General features: G+C 39.2%; 2 protein-coding genes across 19 annotated transcripts in view; both read right to left on the bottom strand.

Moving 5' to 3' along the window:
- Nucleotides 1-1,022: 1,022 nt before the first annotated feature.
- Nucleotides 1,023-4,856, bottom strand: REP15 (RAB15 effector protein). The gene has a single exon (XM_043881940.1). It carries the CDS (start codon nucleotides 4,416-4,418, stop codon nucleotides 3,720-3,722), a length of 699 nt encoding a protein of 232 aa, XP_043737875.1. The 5' UTR covers nucleotides 4,419-4,856; the 3' UTR covers nucleotides 1,023-3,719.
- A 475-nt stretch (nucleotides 4,857-5,331) lies between these two features.
- Nucleotides 5,332-15,554, bottom strand: part of PPFIBP1 (PPFIA binding protein 1) — a 196,886-nt gene continuing 186,663 nt past the window's right edge. For all 18 annotated transcript variants that reach the window (XM_043881930.1, XM_043881923.1, XM_043881926.1 and 15 more), the window contains 7 exons: nucleotides 15,429-15,517; nucleotides 11,666-11,788; nucleotides 10,493-10,618; nucleotides 9,679-9,867; nucleotides 8,337-8,516; nucleotides 7,325-7,390; nucleotides 5,332-7,198 (listed from right to left, as the gene is read on the bottom strand). In XM_043881930.1, the coding sequence (XP_043737865.1) occupies nucleotides 7,112-7,198; nucleotides 7,325-7,390; nucleotides 8,337-8,516; nucleotides 9,679-9,867; nucleotides 10,493-10,618; nucleotides 11,666-11,788; nucleotides 15,429-15,517 (860 nt within the window). In that variant the 3' untranslated portion in view covers nucleotides 5,332-7,111. The remainder of the gene's footprint in view (nucleotides 7,199-7,324; nucleotides 7,391-8,336; nucleotides 8,517-9,678; nucleotides 9,868-10,492; nucleotides 10,619-11,665; nucleotides 11,789-15,428; nucleotides 15,518-15,554) is intronic.

The following is a 15,554-nucleotide window of genomic DNA, read 5'->3' as shown; positions in this document are numbered from 1 at the left end:
ACCATCATGTACAGGTAGTAAGAATAACATAATTTTTCAGTTAGAAAAGATGCTGGAGGTATAATCACTCAATCATGATAAAAAATCTTTTTTTTGAGGCTTCATGACCAAATAACCCAACAAAAGGTAGAAGTCAGGTCAGTTTCGTGGGCTTGGGACTTACACATAGAAGAGCCCTGTGATTGGCTTAATATTTGTTGTCTCTGTCTTGAAATTTTTTACAAAGGGCTCTGCATTTTCAGTTTGCATTTGGCCCCACAAATTATGTAGCCAAGTCTGTGTAGGTCAATTTTAAATATTAAGATTTTTTTTTTTTACAGTTGGTTTTTGCTATATTTGAAATCTGCATTAATCCAATGACTGTCAGGGAGCTATTTTTAATAAAAAAAAATAACATAAAATGTAAGTGAATCAAATTTCCAGTTATAGGATAAATAAAGTACTAATGATGTAATGATGTAATGATAACATGATGATTATAATTAATACTGCTGTATAGTAAAATTGAAAATTGTGAAGAGAATAGATCCTAAGAGTTCCTGTCACCTGGAAAAAAATTTTTTTTTCTTTTTTCTTATATCTCTATGAGATGGATACTAAGTAAACTTATTGTGATAATCATTTCATAATGTATTAAGTCAAATTATGATGATGTACACTTAAACTTATCTTGTGCTGCATGCCAATTATATCTCAGTAAAGCTGGAAAAATGGACTAAAAAATAAATACATGCTTACCAAAAAAAAGAGTGAAGTTTGTTGATTCACAAGCATGTTAAATAGACAATATGTAAATATCCAGGTATGTGAATGGACTTCGGAACCCAAATATCCATCCAGACAGTACACATTAAATATATCATGGTGTATACATACAACAGAGAGGACTACTTAGACATATCTTAATCCTAGTTGAACATTATAATTACTTTAGGAGATTAAAAAAAAAAATCTATCTCGGTTCCCTCTGAGATACTGATCAGTTGGTCTAGGTGTGTTTGCAGCCTTGGTGTGTTTTTTTTTTTGGTTTGTTTCCCAAGTGACTCTAATATGCACGCAGGGTTGAGAACCATTGATGTCAGCCCAGAAAAGAAGAAAGTGAATATAAACGTATTAACATGGAAAATTGTCCACAATATTCAGTGAAGTTTTTTTTTTAAATGCAGGTTATAAGGCATTTGTAGATCATATGATTACACTTGTGTAAAATATGTTTAATACACAATACAAGTTCTGGAATGGTAAACAGTAAACTGGTACAGGGGTCAGTGTAAGACTCATGAAGAAGTAACTTTCTATTCTTCTGTACTTAAATTTTTACACAAAAATGCTGATTTAGAAAAACATGAGAATACAGTATTTTTAAAATCAGTAAAAGTTTCACATCTTTATTTTCATTAAAAAAAAACATGGTGAGTCTTTGATTTATATCTTCCAGCTCTTTATCACATGAATACTTACAATTTGTACTACACACATCAAAATTTTGGTAAGCTTACCCTTCAATAAAATAGAGAAGTGTTGTCACAAGCATTGTCTCTTTTGAATTAGCTGAAGTCATTCATCTTTCACAGATAAAAAAAAAAGAGTTAAACCTCTAGACTCTACTTTTAAAAAGAACTGAGACTCAAACCCACATCTGATTCCAAGCTGCATACTCTTTTTTACTCTATTATACCACCTCCTTGATAGCTTGCTCTACACAGCACTGATGCAGACAGGGGTCACTCTGTACAAGGAAACAGAAATTGACTGAGGAGTATAACCTTCCAGGCACATTCCAAGTAGGAATCATTATTGCTTAATAACATGAAGTGATGCCTTTCAGGGGCATTTGTACCCATTTATTGAAGACAGAGGGCTAAAATATTTTCCTTGAACTTTTGGTTTCCTGGAATGAAGGAATGTCATATTTAAGAAGTTTGGAAATAAATGTTCTAATTGTGATATATTGCATCCAATCATCAGCAAATGATGCATGCTTTACCATCAACTGTTCCTAATCTGACCTCTTCACACCTTCTCTTCGGCCAGTTTGCTTGAGGCCACTCTTTTCTCTCATATGTGTATGTGACTGTGTGTGAGCACGCATGCATGCTCAGTCGTGTCCAACTCTTTGTGACCCCATGGACTATAGCCGACCAGGTTCCTCTGTCCATGGGATTTCCCAGGCAAGAATACTGGAGTGGGTTGCCATTTCCTTCTCTAGGGCATCTTCCTGACCCAGGGATTGAACCCACGCCTCCTGCATTGGCAGGAGGATTCTTTACCACTGAGCCATGTGGGAAGCCCCAGGTCTTTTTCTCACCTGAGTATTATAAGTTTCCTAGCTGCCCCGTGGGCTCTGCTGCTACTCTTTCCTCCCTACAGTCTAGTCTCCACCCAGCAACTGAGTGAGGGTTTTAGTGTCTAAGTCAGATCACGGCATGTCTGTCCCCATAGCACTCAGAATAAAATCGAGTCCTTACAAGTGTGATCTGCTTCTCCTGTTTGCTGGCTCCTTCCCCGACCGTCTCCTGTCAGCCTTCTCCCTGCTCACTCTGCCTCTGTTACTGTGTCTCGAACACATCAACTCCACTCCCAGGTCAGGCCCTTGGCATCTGCAGATTCCTATGTCTAGAACACTCTTTCCCAGATACCTGCACTGATGATCTCTCTCCTTTCACATTTCTGGTAAATTGCCCCTTCTCTCTGAGGCCTTCCTTAACCACCTCAAAAAATAGTTATCTCCTTTTTCTTTATACCACCCCTGACATTTATTTAAATATGCATTTAAAATATATGCAGGTATTTATTTATTGTCCATCTTCCACCATTAACAGGGAAACTCCCTGAGAGTGGGGACTTTGTTCTTTTTACTGCTGGACTGGCAAGGCATAGAACAGGACCTTTCAAGTAACAGGAATTTAACAATCATGTGTGAATGAATCAAGCTTCCCTTCATACTTTTAAGCATTCTTTTTGCTTCTGTCCTCTAGAAGCATAGAGGAAAAATTATTTTTCCCTCCAAAGAGTGCTGTTTTAATTCACCCCAGCTTTTAAGTAAAGATAGTTTTTATATATGAATATAGTTTCCTTACTGCAAATGCTAAATAGATATTAATCATTATTACAAGGGATTGTGATCTGGGTTAAAATCTTAAGTAAAGCTAACACTCAAACGAGTCCCAAAGGGATCCCACCAAGGCCCTCTCTGCAGAGAGCAGGCAGCTTGGGATGAGGTGGGAGCCTGGGTAGAGAGGAAGAGAGCCAGGCTCAGGTTTGCTTATGTGTCCTGAATTGAAACTGATTTTGTATTAATAAATACAACTAAACCTTTCTGTAGTCTTATGCACCCCCTTGTCCTCCCCACCTCCCAGCCACAGCAGTCAAAACCCATTTTACACTTTTAAATGCTAGACTTACTCTTATCAAACACAATTTGTTTTCAAGTTGAACCTGAAGGGTGACTTTATTATCCTTTCCTCCCACTTTTATTGTTGAATAATAAATAAAAGATTAAGCTAAATTTTTCCATTTTCCCTGAAATACAGGTAGGCTTTTTTTCTGTCCATAATCATGACCCTAGGATGTTTTGACCCAGGAGGTGGTTTTCATTCAATGTGGGGTGGGGGGGAGGGGAGGAAAAAAATCCCATGAGGGGATAAACTTGCTTATTAGAAGCAAATATTTTTGTTTCCTTTTTATCTTACAGGCCAGTCTCATCTCACACGGCCAGTTCAGAGGATGCTAATATAAACCTTGCCCACCTCTCTCAGCCAGTCTTTCTTACTCAGACAGTTTCCAAGCAGCTCCCTGATGGAGATACAATCTTCTGTTTCCAGGATGAATCGCGCCACAGCTGTCCCTCCCGGCAGACGACCCTTCATTGTCTCTCTCTTGACACTGTCCAGGACAACTCCTCGGATGTCTTTAGGGTTTCCTGGCACACCAAAGATGATACACAGGCCAACGCAGTCCTCTCCTATCAGGTTACAGAATTCTTCCAGCTTGTCAAACCTACTTTTCTTGCTGGAAGACTCCTCTGCCTTGGAATCTGGGTTGGAGGGGTCAGATTCCACAGGAGGAAGAGAAGCCATCTGCAGTGTCTGCACGGCCAGCTGGAGCTGTATTTGCTTATCAGATCCCCAGAAGGTCCAAACCCAGTCTGCCCCGAACATGAAGGCTTGGTGCGTGGTCATCTTGGTGGTGGTGAGCCACTTGTCAGCTCCTTTCTCTTGGCAGAAAGTGACAAAGTGGATTAAGAAGATCTCATTGAGAGTGTTTGGAGCTGGGCACAGATTGCTCACTGTGTCTTCAAATCCAAGATAGGCCTTCAGTTTCTGAGCCGCGTGGATGATAGCTCCACTGACCACCTCGCAGACGCCGAGAACCTCTTTGTCCTTTGGAGCCAGCTGTTGTGATGGTTTCTGCCCCATTTCCCTGCACACGCTGAACACTGCTTCTAGATATTGAGCACGTGAACTGTTCTTTTTCAGAGTAAAAATTTTGCGTTGAAGTCACATCTGTGAATGTCGTCCAAGTTTTTGAACTCTACAAGTTAGCATATATACACACAGCTAAACAAACATGTTAGGTCTTCCTGTTTGCCAACTGGGTGTGTTGAACTCACATCGAGTCCTGCTGGTTTATTAAGTCAGAGATACTAACTTTCACAAAAAATCATCTGTCTTCTAGTTATATTCACCTAACTTTAAATATTCGGTAACCTCTTCTGAGACAAGTTTCCTTTTTTCAAGTTTTAGTTTCATTAAAAAATACGATTTAGTTCTTTAAAGAAAGAAACATACGTATATAACTAACTTCTTTCTACAACTAACTTCTTCAAACTTGTAGGCAAGTCATTTCTGTTTGTGTTTCCGATACCCCTTTGCCATGATTCCTCATTCCCCAAGCTCGGCGGCCTGTGTTTCCTTTCAAGAGAAAGTTTTTGAAGCGAAGGCCTTAAATTTTCATCTGTTGATACAGGCTATGCATGCTCAGTGGCTTCGGTCGGGTCCGACTCTTTTCGACTCTATGGACTGTAGCCTTCCAGGCTCCTCTGTCCACAGGATTCTCCAGGCAACAGTACTGGAGTGGGTTGCTATGCCCTCCTCCAGGGGGTCTTCCTGACTCAGGGATTGAACCCATGTCTCTTACTTCTCCTGCTTTGCAGGTGGTTCTTTACCGCCGAGCCACCGGGGAAGCCCTGATACAGGTTATAGACCCCCCTCAAACAAATTTCTGAGAGTCTGTGAGCTGTAAAGAGTTGGTGTTACTATTCTTTAGATCCAAAATAAAGGTGACTTGGTTATTCCCAGTAAAGGAAAACAAAGTAACACACAATAAAAATATGAGGCAGTTATCAATTGACTTTATTTCTTTTCATATGGTAATACCAGCAGTGTAAATATCTTGTAAAAAGAATATATATCATCAAAAAAATTTAACCTTATCACATATCATCAGTGATGTTACACTGTCCTGAATAAGGAATATTTGGCATCTGTAACAGTCTCCTGGTATTTTTAACCAGGATTGAATAACAAAGTTTTTTCAAATGGTGACATATGTTCACATTAAAATAAAACACAAATACAGAAAGAGTCCAATACAGTTACCAAATAGTGCATAACAGGGAGCAAAACTATTATTAGCATTGAGTCATTTTAATTATGAATAAATAGTAATTTAGTATCACAGGGTTCCTTGATAAGAAACTTGGAAACTTGCTAACTTGAAAGGTCATATCACTGACATTCAAATATAGTTTATTAGGCAAGTCTTCGGACATATATTGAACTGCCCACCCTACGCTAATTTTTCAAAACCTGTCTTTACCACCACTGACTATCATAAGTAATGACACAGTAGTGAACAAAAAATTGAATATTTTTCTGATACCTCTAGAAAATAATAAAAAACAATAACAGTTTTTATTGCAGCTTTCGATTTTCTTGATAAAGAATATTTGGAAAAAAAATATTTGGGCCCTGTGCTACAGAAAAACATGAACTGCATTTTAACATCACACTATAGCTATTATGAAACTAATTTTGCAGTCTTTGAGTTACTGAAATCTGAGATAAAATGTTCAGACAAGTATTCAGCTTTTAAAAAAAAATCCATTTGCTGATAGTCTGAGAAGTGTGCAATTAATAACATTAGGCAGACTGTTAGTATTTTGATGCAATGATATGTTTAGCAAAGATCGGAAGATAAGAAGCTTAATACTGTAAAGGGTTTTGTTTTGGTTTCTTCAGGAATTATTTCCACAAATTTTGGGGGAGTTTCTTGAATGCACTCAGGTTACTAGCACTTAAAATGTCCCTCAGATTCTTCCTTATGAGTTAAGAGGATCCAAGACTAAGGCTGAAATTCTTAAAAAGCTATTCAACAATTTTGTGAGGTGTCATCAAAGAAGGGGTATTTCACATATGTTAATTTAGTCTGAATGATCAACATGATTAGAATTCAGTTTGGAGAAAAGAAAGATCATTTGAACTTCTCCAAGAAACAGCTGGTATATGAAAATCACTGTAGTTTTTTAACGTGATCTTTTTACCATCTTCCTTATGTTACAAAATAAAAGTTCTATTTTCTATGTACTAAGTATATACATATATTTAGAAAAATATATAAAAAATAGGACAATGAGAGGCAAGTGGAGGTGTGGCTGGCATATAGTGGGCACACGGAACGCCTAAGAAATCCCACAATTTGATTTCGAAAGCATGTAACATCCTGCTTCGAGGGCCGCAGTGGTGTCACAACAAGACAAAACTCATTCACATACTGGTCACTGCTTCCCAAATCCTCCATGGTGTGAGTGTGGATGGAAAGACTATGGTAAAATACTCATATTAAATGCAACACTTTAAATATAATATATCACAGATTTTTTTTTACATTAAATAGAGGAGAAACAATTATACTCTCATTCACCAGTGTCTCAATTGTCATGGCAACTTTAGAGTCAGCACCTATTCCCTGCTTTCCATCTCCACTTCCACATGAGAAGTGGGAATGATAAACAATACACAGTCTGTGGCTTGCTGTAGATACTGTGAGTGTCCGAGGGATAAAGTGGAACAAAGATGAAGGGCTCCCTGCTCTCATCCAGGTGCTATGGTCAGACGTTTGAGTCTTCATCAGTGATGCTGGCACTGGGGGAACGGGCAGCGAAATCTTTAAACATGTCATCTTCCTTTAACATGTGCTGGAAGACAAGGAGGTAGGAGTCACACACACCGGGCACCTTGAGCTCTCCACGACACAGGCAGTCCCCTTTGGGGTGACTGTCAAGCTGATTTTTAGAACATTTGAAATTCGTTTTACAACTTACAGTTAGGTTGTTGATGCCCTCAGAGAATGCACCTATCTGTCTCACTGTCCCTTCTGAGTCTTCCATCTGCAATGAACACACCATGACATGACAGACGCATTTGCACAATTTCAAGAAAAATGCAGCAAAATGGACACAAGTCTAAGAAGAAACAGTGGCAAGTGGCACTGAATGGGGTGGGAGCAACAGAACACTTCTGACGCCATCTCCTCCTACGACTGCAACTGGACGTTAAAAATGAGAAGAAAAACGCTTCGCTGGCACATTGAGCCCAAAGCTCTGATGTTGACAATGGCACCAAAAAATATTCATTTGAAAGCAATACTCAGATCCATGACCTGATACTGAAAAGGCTAAGGAGTATGCGGTGTCCATTCCTGACTTGTTCTAGTATGTAGACTTCCTTAATACTGAGATAGGCATAACATAGGTAAATAGTACACGCTTTGAAGCCAGCCTGGCAGGCTGGAATCCCAGCAATTCTACCAGCTCTTCTGTCTTAAGTTACTTAACCATTCTGTGCTTCAGTTTCCTTATCTCTAAAATGGGAATAACAATGCTCCCTGTATTTTAGGATGCCCTGAACATTAATACATGTTATATGCTTAGGATAGTACCTGGGATGTAGCAAACAATCTGTAAAAGCAAACCAAAGCAAATCCACTCAGTCGTGTCCGACTCTTTGTGACCCCGTGGATTGTAGCCCACCAGGCTCCTCAATACACAGAATTTTCCAGGCAAGAATATTGGAGTGGGTTGCCACTTCCTTTTCCAGGGGATCTTCCCAACCCAGGGATCGAACCCGGGTCTCCTGCATTGCAGGCAGACGCTTTACCGTCTGAGCCACCTGAACTGTGGTAAACAATCTGTAAGGGCTTGCTATTATCTTACTATTATCGTTATTATTAGGTATTTGTGGAAAACATCTTTAGTTAGTAACAGCACACAAACTTTTCATTTAGTGTTTAAATACTGAAAGAACTTTGAAACAGGCCTATGGTGTTACGTTTACCTGCTCTAATCGGTCCAGGTCATCCTCATCATACAGGCGTACATCCAAACCAGGCTTAAATCCTTTCTTAGATGTCCCTCCTGATGCCTGTCCCAACTCCATCGGACAAACATATTCCTCCCCATCTTCCTGTTTCTTCTTTCTCAGGTTCCCAAAATTGCTGAAGGTAAGCTTCTTTGGCTTTAAAAGAAAAGCAAACAAAAACAACCAGGGACTTGATAAAACTCACATGACAAATGACCAGTAACACAAATAAGCTAAGTATTCACACCACCAAGAAGAGCAATCCGGTGATTGACAAAGACATCTCAGGCATGTGAGTAACACCCCAATATAATAAACGATCCTCATTATGGATCTCAGAAAGTTAAGCTTGTTCTCCTTACTCACATCACTAGCTGGGTAGTCACTGTGAAAAGCCAAGAGCCTTAATTGTGGTTGACCTTAATGCAATGAGATTCCTCAGGGCTGAATCCAATTTTGCAAGGTCAAAAAGAGGAAAGAGTCATTACTGTATTTTCTTTTTGAGTGAGGCTATGATTATCCATACCAGTAACTGCTAAAAGCAGCCCTCATTTTCTGGGAGAAAACTTTGAGAGAAGAAAAAAATCCATCTTTTCACTGGATAGTACCTGAGACTGTATTTAAAGGAGATGCTGATGTTGAGAATTTATACAGAACAGACTCAGAGGTTTCAAATCTGACACATTTTTTAAGGGAGAAAGGGAGCTAAAGAGACGTACTGAGTGGGTGGGGGGACTGGTTTTGTTTTTCTTTTAAAAGGGTTTTGTGGAGGAACTGATAAACCCTATCTTCACATTAACTTAGTTGATATAACAGACTCAGAAGAGTTCACAGAAGAGTGATTTAAAAAACAAAAAGTGATCTGAACTTGGTGTGATCCATGAATCCAGGTAAATCTGAAGATATCTACTCTGTGCTGGTTCACCTTGAATCATTGCTTGAGTATCCTTTCCTAACTTGCAAGTCTGGTTATTTATGAGAAAAAAAAAATCCTCCTCTTATGCTTGATTTATCCATAGGATAACAGCAATCAATATGGGGCCCAAGACATGAACTTTCCCCATTGGCAAAAAAATCAATGGTAGACGCCAATATCATGTTGTTTACTCCTATTAACTCCAATAAAATAAATAATTTGAGCATAGATCCCTCCAGAAGGAAGCCTTCAAAAATGCATTTTCCTAATTACTCTAAAGAATCATTTACCTTCAGCTCATCCACAAAACTTAGAAAACCTAAGAAAATGGGATAGCCAGGTAACAGCCAAGACTGAGTCTTTGCTATAGGCAATTATAAAATGGTAGGAGCTTGAACCAACCTTCACTTTGGCGGTCGCAGTTAGAAGCACGTAATCTGGTAACTCCATGGCGTCCCGCTTCTGGTGCTGGGCCTCCGCACCGATCAGAAGGTTGAAGTGAGTGGCCAGATGTCTTCGCAACAGGGTCTTACTTGGTGGGATGTTCAGTAACTGAGCCATTGTTTCTACATTAAAACGAGGTTCTAGAACCTACAGGAAAAATTAAGATTGTTGAAGGCACCATGGATCACATATGCCTGGATCGTGCTTTATAGTCTGCAAAGCTCTTTCATTTAGTTATCTCCAATGACTCTCTGGATAGCCTGGTAAGGACAGACAAACTGTGGACTTTGATCTTCAATTTAAGCACCTTTACTTTGTTTTGCTTAAGCTACTAGTGAGAAGAAGGGCTGGTCCTGACACCCAAGCATTACAAAGTTGGGGCTTCTACCTCTGCAGTGGCACCTTTGGGAACCAACTCCTCATGCAACATCTAGGTGCAGCAATGCAGTATCCCTTCAGGGGTTTTATTTTATTTATTTATTTTTTCCAGGCGTTTTAAAACAGGATCGTATGCAAGACGATGGCCAGACGTTATCCAACATTAGTGAAGACAGTAAAAGAGAAATCAGTTTAAATTCAGTTCAGATTATATGGTGATATTAATTTTAAAATACGGGGAAGAATCTTCTGAAAGTAAAGATTCACTAGAAATGGTGCAGAAAGGTTCAGTTAGGTGACTTCAGGATTATGACAATCAACTGATAATCTCCTACTCATTAGACTAATGGAAACAAAATGATAAGGAGTCAGTTTTAAATGAAAGCAGTTTTACCATGAGCCCACCATGGACACCACTGCCTCTGAGGTTGGGGGCATATTCAGCCAGGTCCACAGAGCGCAGCCACTCCATCACTCGATGATTGGTCCACTGCTGAACTTCTGATGGGGTGATGCTGTTCTATGGGGACAAACAACCACCCAGAGCTGTAGTCACTGACTACAGGATTCCAAATATTAAACCTGCCTGCCAATTCTACAGAGCCTGCCTCAGGGGAGGAAGCCTCTTTAAGAAAACAGTTTAAACATTTTGTTAAAATTTTCCATCTTAACTCATTTCTGCAACAGCTGATATCTAGCTGTCCTTTTTATGAGTGAGAAGTTTCTCTGTCATATCTGATAAACGTTGTCTAGGTTCCACTGCCAACAATGTGTTATCCAAAATGCCAATTTAGTGTGTAAAGATGGAACTCCAGGTTTTAAGTATGTATGCCAGACAAATGGAAATGGTGAGGAGATAAGAATATAATGTGAAATAAACTCAGTATTTTAATAAAGTAAAAAAAAAGTAAAGAACCTGCCTCATGGAGAGGAGTTTAGCGTAAAGGTAAAAAGGTTGTTTGCTAACTTGAACTCTCTTTTAATGAATCTATGTCCCAGAGTTTTAAGTTTTTTATATACTAGTAAAGCAGTGTTCTAGGAAAGGAAGTGTTTAGAGTGATACTTAACTTTGTGGCTTAAGGAGGCAGAAAAATAAAAGGTACCCAAGAAAGGAGGAAGTACAACTAGAACACAGTTCAGTTACCCAGGCAGAACCATCGTGGGGAAAAGGAAGGAATGCGTGTGTGCTCGGTTGTGGCCAACTCTTTGCGACCCCATGAATTGTAGTCCACCAGGCCCCTCTGTCCATGGAATTCTCCAGGCAAGAGTATTGGAGTGGGTTGCCATTTCCTCCTCTAGGGGATCTTCCCAACCCAGGGATTGAACCTGGGTCTCCTGCACTGCCGGAAGATTCTTTACTGATTGAGCCACCTGAGAAGCCCAAAGGAAGGAATACAGAAATACAAAGCCTAAGCAGTAAATGAGGCTGGATTTGAGGCTCTGAGGGAGCCAGAAGTCTCCCTTCTGTGTAGGCATCGAGAAGGAAAAAATGGGTCTTAGTTTCTCCACCCGGCCTGTCACACACATGGAAAGGAGGGGCTGCGGAAACCTCAGCCTCAGGTGCTACCTCGTCAGAGGGTCGCCTCCGTAGACAGTTTGGCTCAAAGTTATTGATCCTTAGGACCTGGATGGCCCTTTTGATACTGAGATGGTGGAGCACACTCACAACCTTCAAAGACAGTAAGTCATCCTGCAAAACAAAACAAAAAAACTGAGATGGCCTAGAGCAGGAGCACCTTCTCGGGAAGATCTCAGAAAACTCAAGTTAAAATAGAAGGGCCCCTCCAATGGGCCTCGAGGGCTCGTCAGGTTTTTCAAAGTTTTTACTTGGTAACAGAACCCTTTTTCCTGTTCTGAACAAAATTTTCTCCAGGACCCCAATATATTAGTAGAAGAGAACCAAAATTCACATTGTTCCAACTGAAGCTGACTTCTTAACTGAGCTGTTAGGCCCAAACAGCTCTGAAACACGCAATGTGAAAAGCAGTAGCTAAGCCACTATGAAAAGTGACCCGCTTTGACGTGATTTGATAAAGCAGATAACTGGGTGCAAGTGATCTTCACTGATGACTGAGAGCTGGTTCTCTGAGTTGCAGCATAGCACAGTTTGGAGGGAAATCAGAAGACTGTTCCTGCTATACCATTCCCCAGCCTCAAGAAATCTCTGGTTCTAGATTACTGTGCTTCATCCAGCAGACAGTGTGAACAGTTTGGGAAAAGTTATCTTAATCAATGCAAAGCTTTTGGTGAGAGGTAGAGAGAGAAGAGAAATGAAGATGCTATAAGTAGCAACATATGTCGCCAAGCAATTCCTTTAAGGAATAACTTTCACCCGTCTGTGGCTATAGGGAACTTCTCAAACACACCAAAACAAATATTTTACAAGAAGGTGGTGGGGGGAGGCAGTGTCAAGGTAAATACCAGTCTACATCCAAACCCACCCAGAAAATAAAAAAGGAAAATATCCACTTTAGGCATACTTTACAGAAAACATATTTCTTTTCTTTTCTTTAAAACAAACAAAAACAAAAAAACTTTTTATTTTGTATTGGGGTATAGCCGATTAACAATGTTGTGATAATTTCAGGTAGACAACAAAGGGACTCAGCCATACACACGCATGTATCCATTCTCCCCCGAACTCCTCTCCTATCCCGCCACCACAGAACAATGAGCAGAATTCCATGTGTTATATAGTAGGTCTTTGTTGGTTATCCATTTTAAATACAGCAGTGTGTACATGTCCATCCCAAAGTCCCTAACTGTCCTTTCCCCTTATCCTTCTCCCCGGCAACCATAACTTCAAGAACATATATCCTATATGGGAAAAATTAACCTATTACAGAGATATTTTAAACATAAAATGATAAGACAGCTTAAATCCAAGCAAAAATAATTTCCTGAGCTTTCTTCTAGATTAAGTTCTTTTTTTTTTTTATGTAACTTTTACTTTATATTGGAGTATAGTTGTGTATCTTTGTGTCATTAGACTGACTCCTTAAAAGCAGAGCTTGATGATAAGTCCAAAAGGGCATTTACCATATTTTAATCTAAGATTGACACACCTATTCAAAACATTTCCACATGGGCTATTCTCAACCAACTGAAGTCTGTCAGATTGAAGAGAAAAATCAAAATGCATAATGTTTATAGTGTAAATAAAATGTTAATTATTTTAGTTTAAGGGATTTTAAAAGTAGGGACCATTTTTCTTTTAAATCAAAACACACTTTTTTGAGGGGAGGATTTTTTTTAAAAAATCCTTCATTTTTAAGTGATTTTAGATTCACAGAAAAGTTGCCAAAGATAGTACAGAGTCCCACACACCCTCTGCTCAGCTTGCTCTAATGTTAACTCTACATGCCATGCTCTATACAATCATGAGAGTCAGCGAAACTAAGAAATTAACACAGACAAGAATGAAATTCAATTAAACCCAGGCTTTACACAGACTTCTCCGCTTTTTCTACTAGTCCCTTTTTCTGACCCAGGATTCAATACAGGACACTGTATACAAACAGATTCTTTTATCACTTAGGATTTCTGGAGTCAAATCTTCTAAGGCAATTTATTCTTTCATAGACATGAAAATGATGTTTGCCTTTTGTGATTTTCAGTCTGAATTTGCTCACATTCTCAGGTGAGCAAATTCTCACAGCTCACATTCACACTGCTCTCAGTCTGAACATCCTCATTCCTAAACAGGCAGGCCAACAGCCACCAATGAACTCTGACTTTCCACTGCTTTCTAACAGTGGCAACATGGATAAGTTACCCGATTTCTCAGTTCTTTTGTTTCCTCATCTAAAAGCTGGGGATAACAGAGTGTTACCTCGAGTACTGCTGAGACCTGAGCATTAATTACGAGTAAAGAGTTTCAAAGAGTGCCTGGCTCACAGCAAACGTGCAACACGCCACACGTTGGTGTTATTTTACCTGTAATTTACATGATGTACCCACCATGGTTCGAACTTTTGTTTCAGTGATGGGGAAGAAAATGAGCTGGAGACCAGCTTTCTTTGATATTGAAAAATTCCTCAATAAATTAGCTCTTTGAAACTTTCCACTTATTTTAAAAAGATACTTGTCTGAATTGAGAGAATATCATCGATATATAAACACACACACACACATATATATATATGCAATGTGTAAAACAGAAAGCTAGCAGGAAGCTGCTATATAATACAGGAGTTCAGCTCAATGCTCTGTGATGACCTAGATGGGTAGGATGGGGGTGGGAGAGGGAGGTTCAAGACAGAGGGGATGCCTGTATACCTATAGCTGATTCAGTGTTATACACTAGAAACTATACAGTAGAAACTTTACAATACAGTAGAAATTGTAAAGTAATTATATTCCAATTAAAAAATAAAGCTATTATATAAAAATAATGGAAAGTTAATATGGGTATATGATTCTTATATAAATTAAGAGAAAAATATACTATAAGACTTTCATATTTAATTTTAAAATTTTGTTCAAAAGTAATTAGAGCAATTTTTAACAGCTTTCACCAAATAAACAGCAAGGTCCAAGTCAATAAAATTAATTTAACAGTTTCCACTGTCTTAAAAAAAAAAAAAAAAAGACACTTGTGGTAGTTGGATCCATATTCTAGACCACAAAAAAGCCATTTAAAAAAAAGTATCTTAAGCAGGACACTCCTAGTACCATGGAGTCTAGAATAAGTTCTCCTGCAACCCATCTCTCCCTGCTGTTGTAAAGTAGGGAAAAGTTTTTCTATCCATTGGACAGAAAGCTAGAAATACACAACAGTAAGGAAGGAATCCGAGTGAAGTCCTACCTTTCCCTGTCTCTTCACTCCAGCAGAACTGGGCTGAAGTGAGAAGGGCTAGGGGGTTTTAGGAAATAGTTCTCAAAAGTGGAAGGGAAGGGAAAAGACAGTTCTAGCAGAACTGTCAGAAGGGTAGCTTTTCCAGTGGTCACTACTAATAGGAGTGTACCACTTAGAAACTGCCAGGGCTGCAAAACTCTACTTTCACTTTTAAATCTTTTTATGGGATGTTATTCTATATCATAAAACACACCCATTCAGAAGTGTACACATCAATGTCTACGTTGTTGAATATATATAAAGTTTTATGTAGCTTAAGTCAGGGTTTCAAAATTTCCCAAGCCTACTACGTTCACTAAATCCCACAACATTAACTTAGAAAAATCTGCCTGCCCCTCTCCTCAAGTTAAAGCAATACCTTCAAAATCTGGTGGAACCATTGTGAAAACACTATATTTTGCTTACTCAATTTCTGTGTTTTTCAGAGAAAAGCAACTTTAGCCTCCCCAAACCCCAGGAGTGAGTCACTTACAACAGTCATGTAATGAAGCATTCGACCATCTACCCGTCCTTCATCAAACTGGGTCTTGTACTGGGGGAGGCCAATATCATCCAACCATCCTATGGATAGAAATGAGTTCCGTTAAGGAGCCACAGA

The sequence above is a fragment of the Cervus elaphus genome, chromosome 22 (assembly GCF_910594005.1).
Source record: "Cervus elaphus chromosome 22, mCerEla1.1, whole genome shotgun sequence".
Taxonomy (NCBI): Eukaryota; Metazoa; Chordata; class Mammalia; order Artiodactyla; family Cervidae; genus Cervus; species Cervus elaphus.
Note: the sequence above shows the minus strand (reverse complement) of the source record. Positions and strands in the feature narration are given on the sequence as shown.

Excerpts from the sequence above, each read along its gene's own strand:
- REP15 (XM_043881940.1), bottom strand. The coding sequence starts at position 4,418 with ATGGGGCAGAAACCATCACAACAGCTGGCTCCAAAGGACAAAGAGGTT.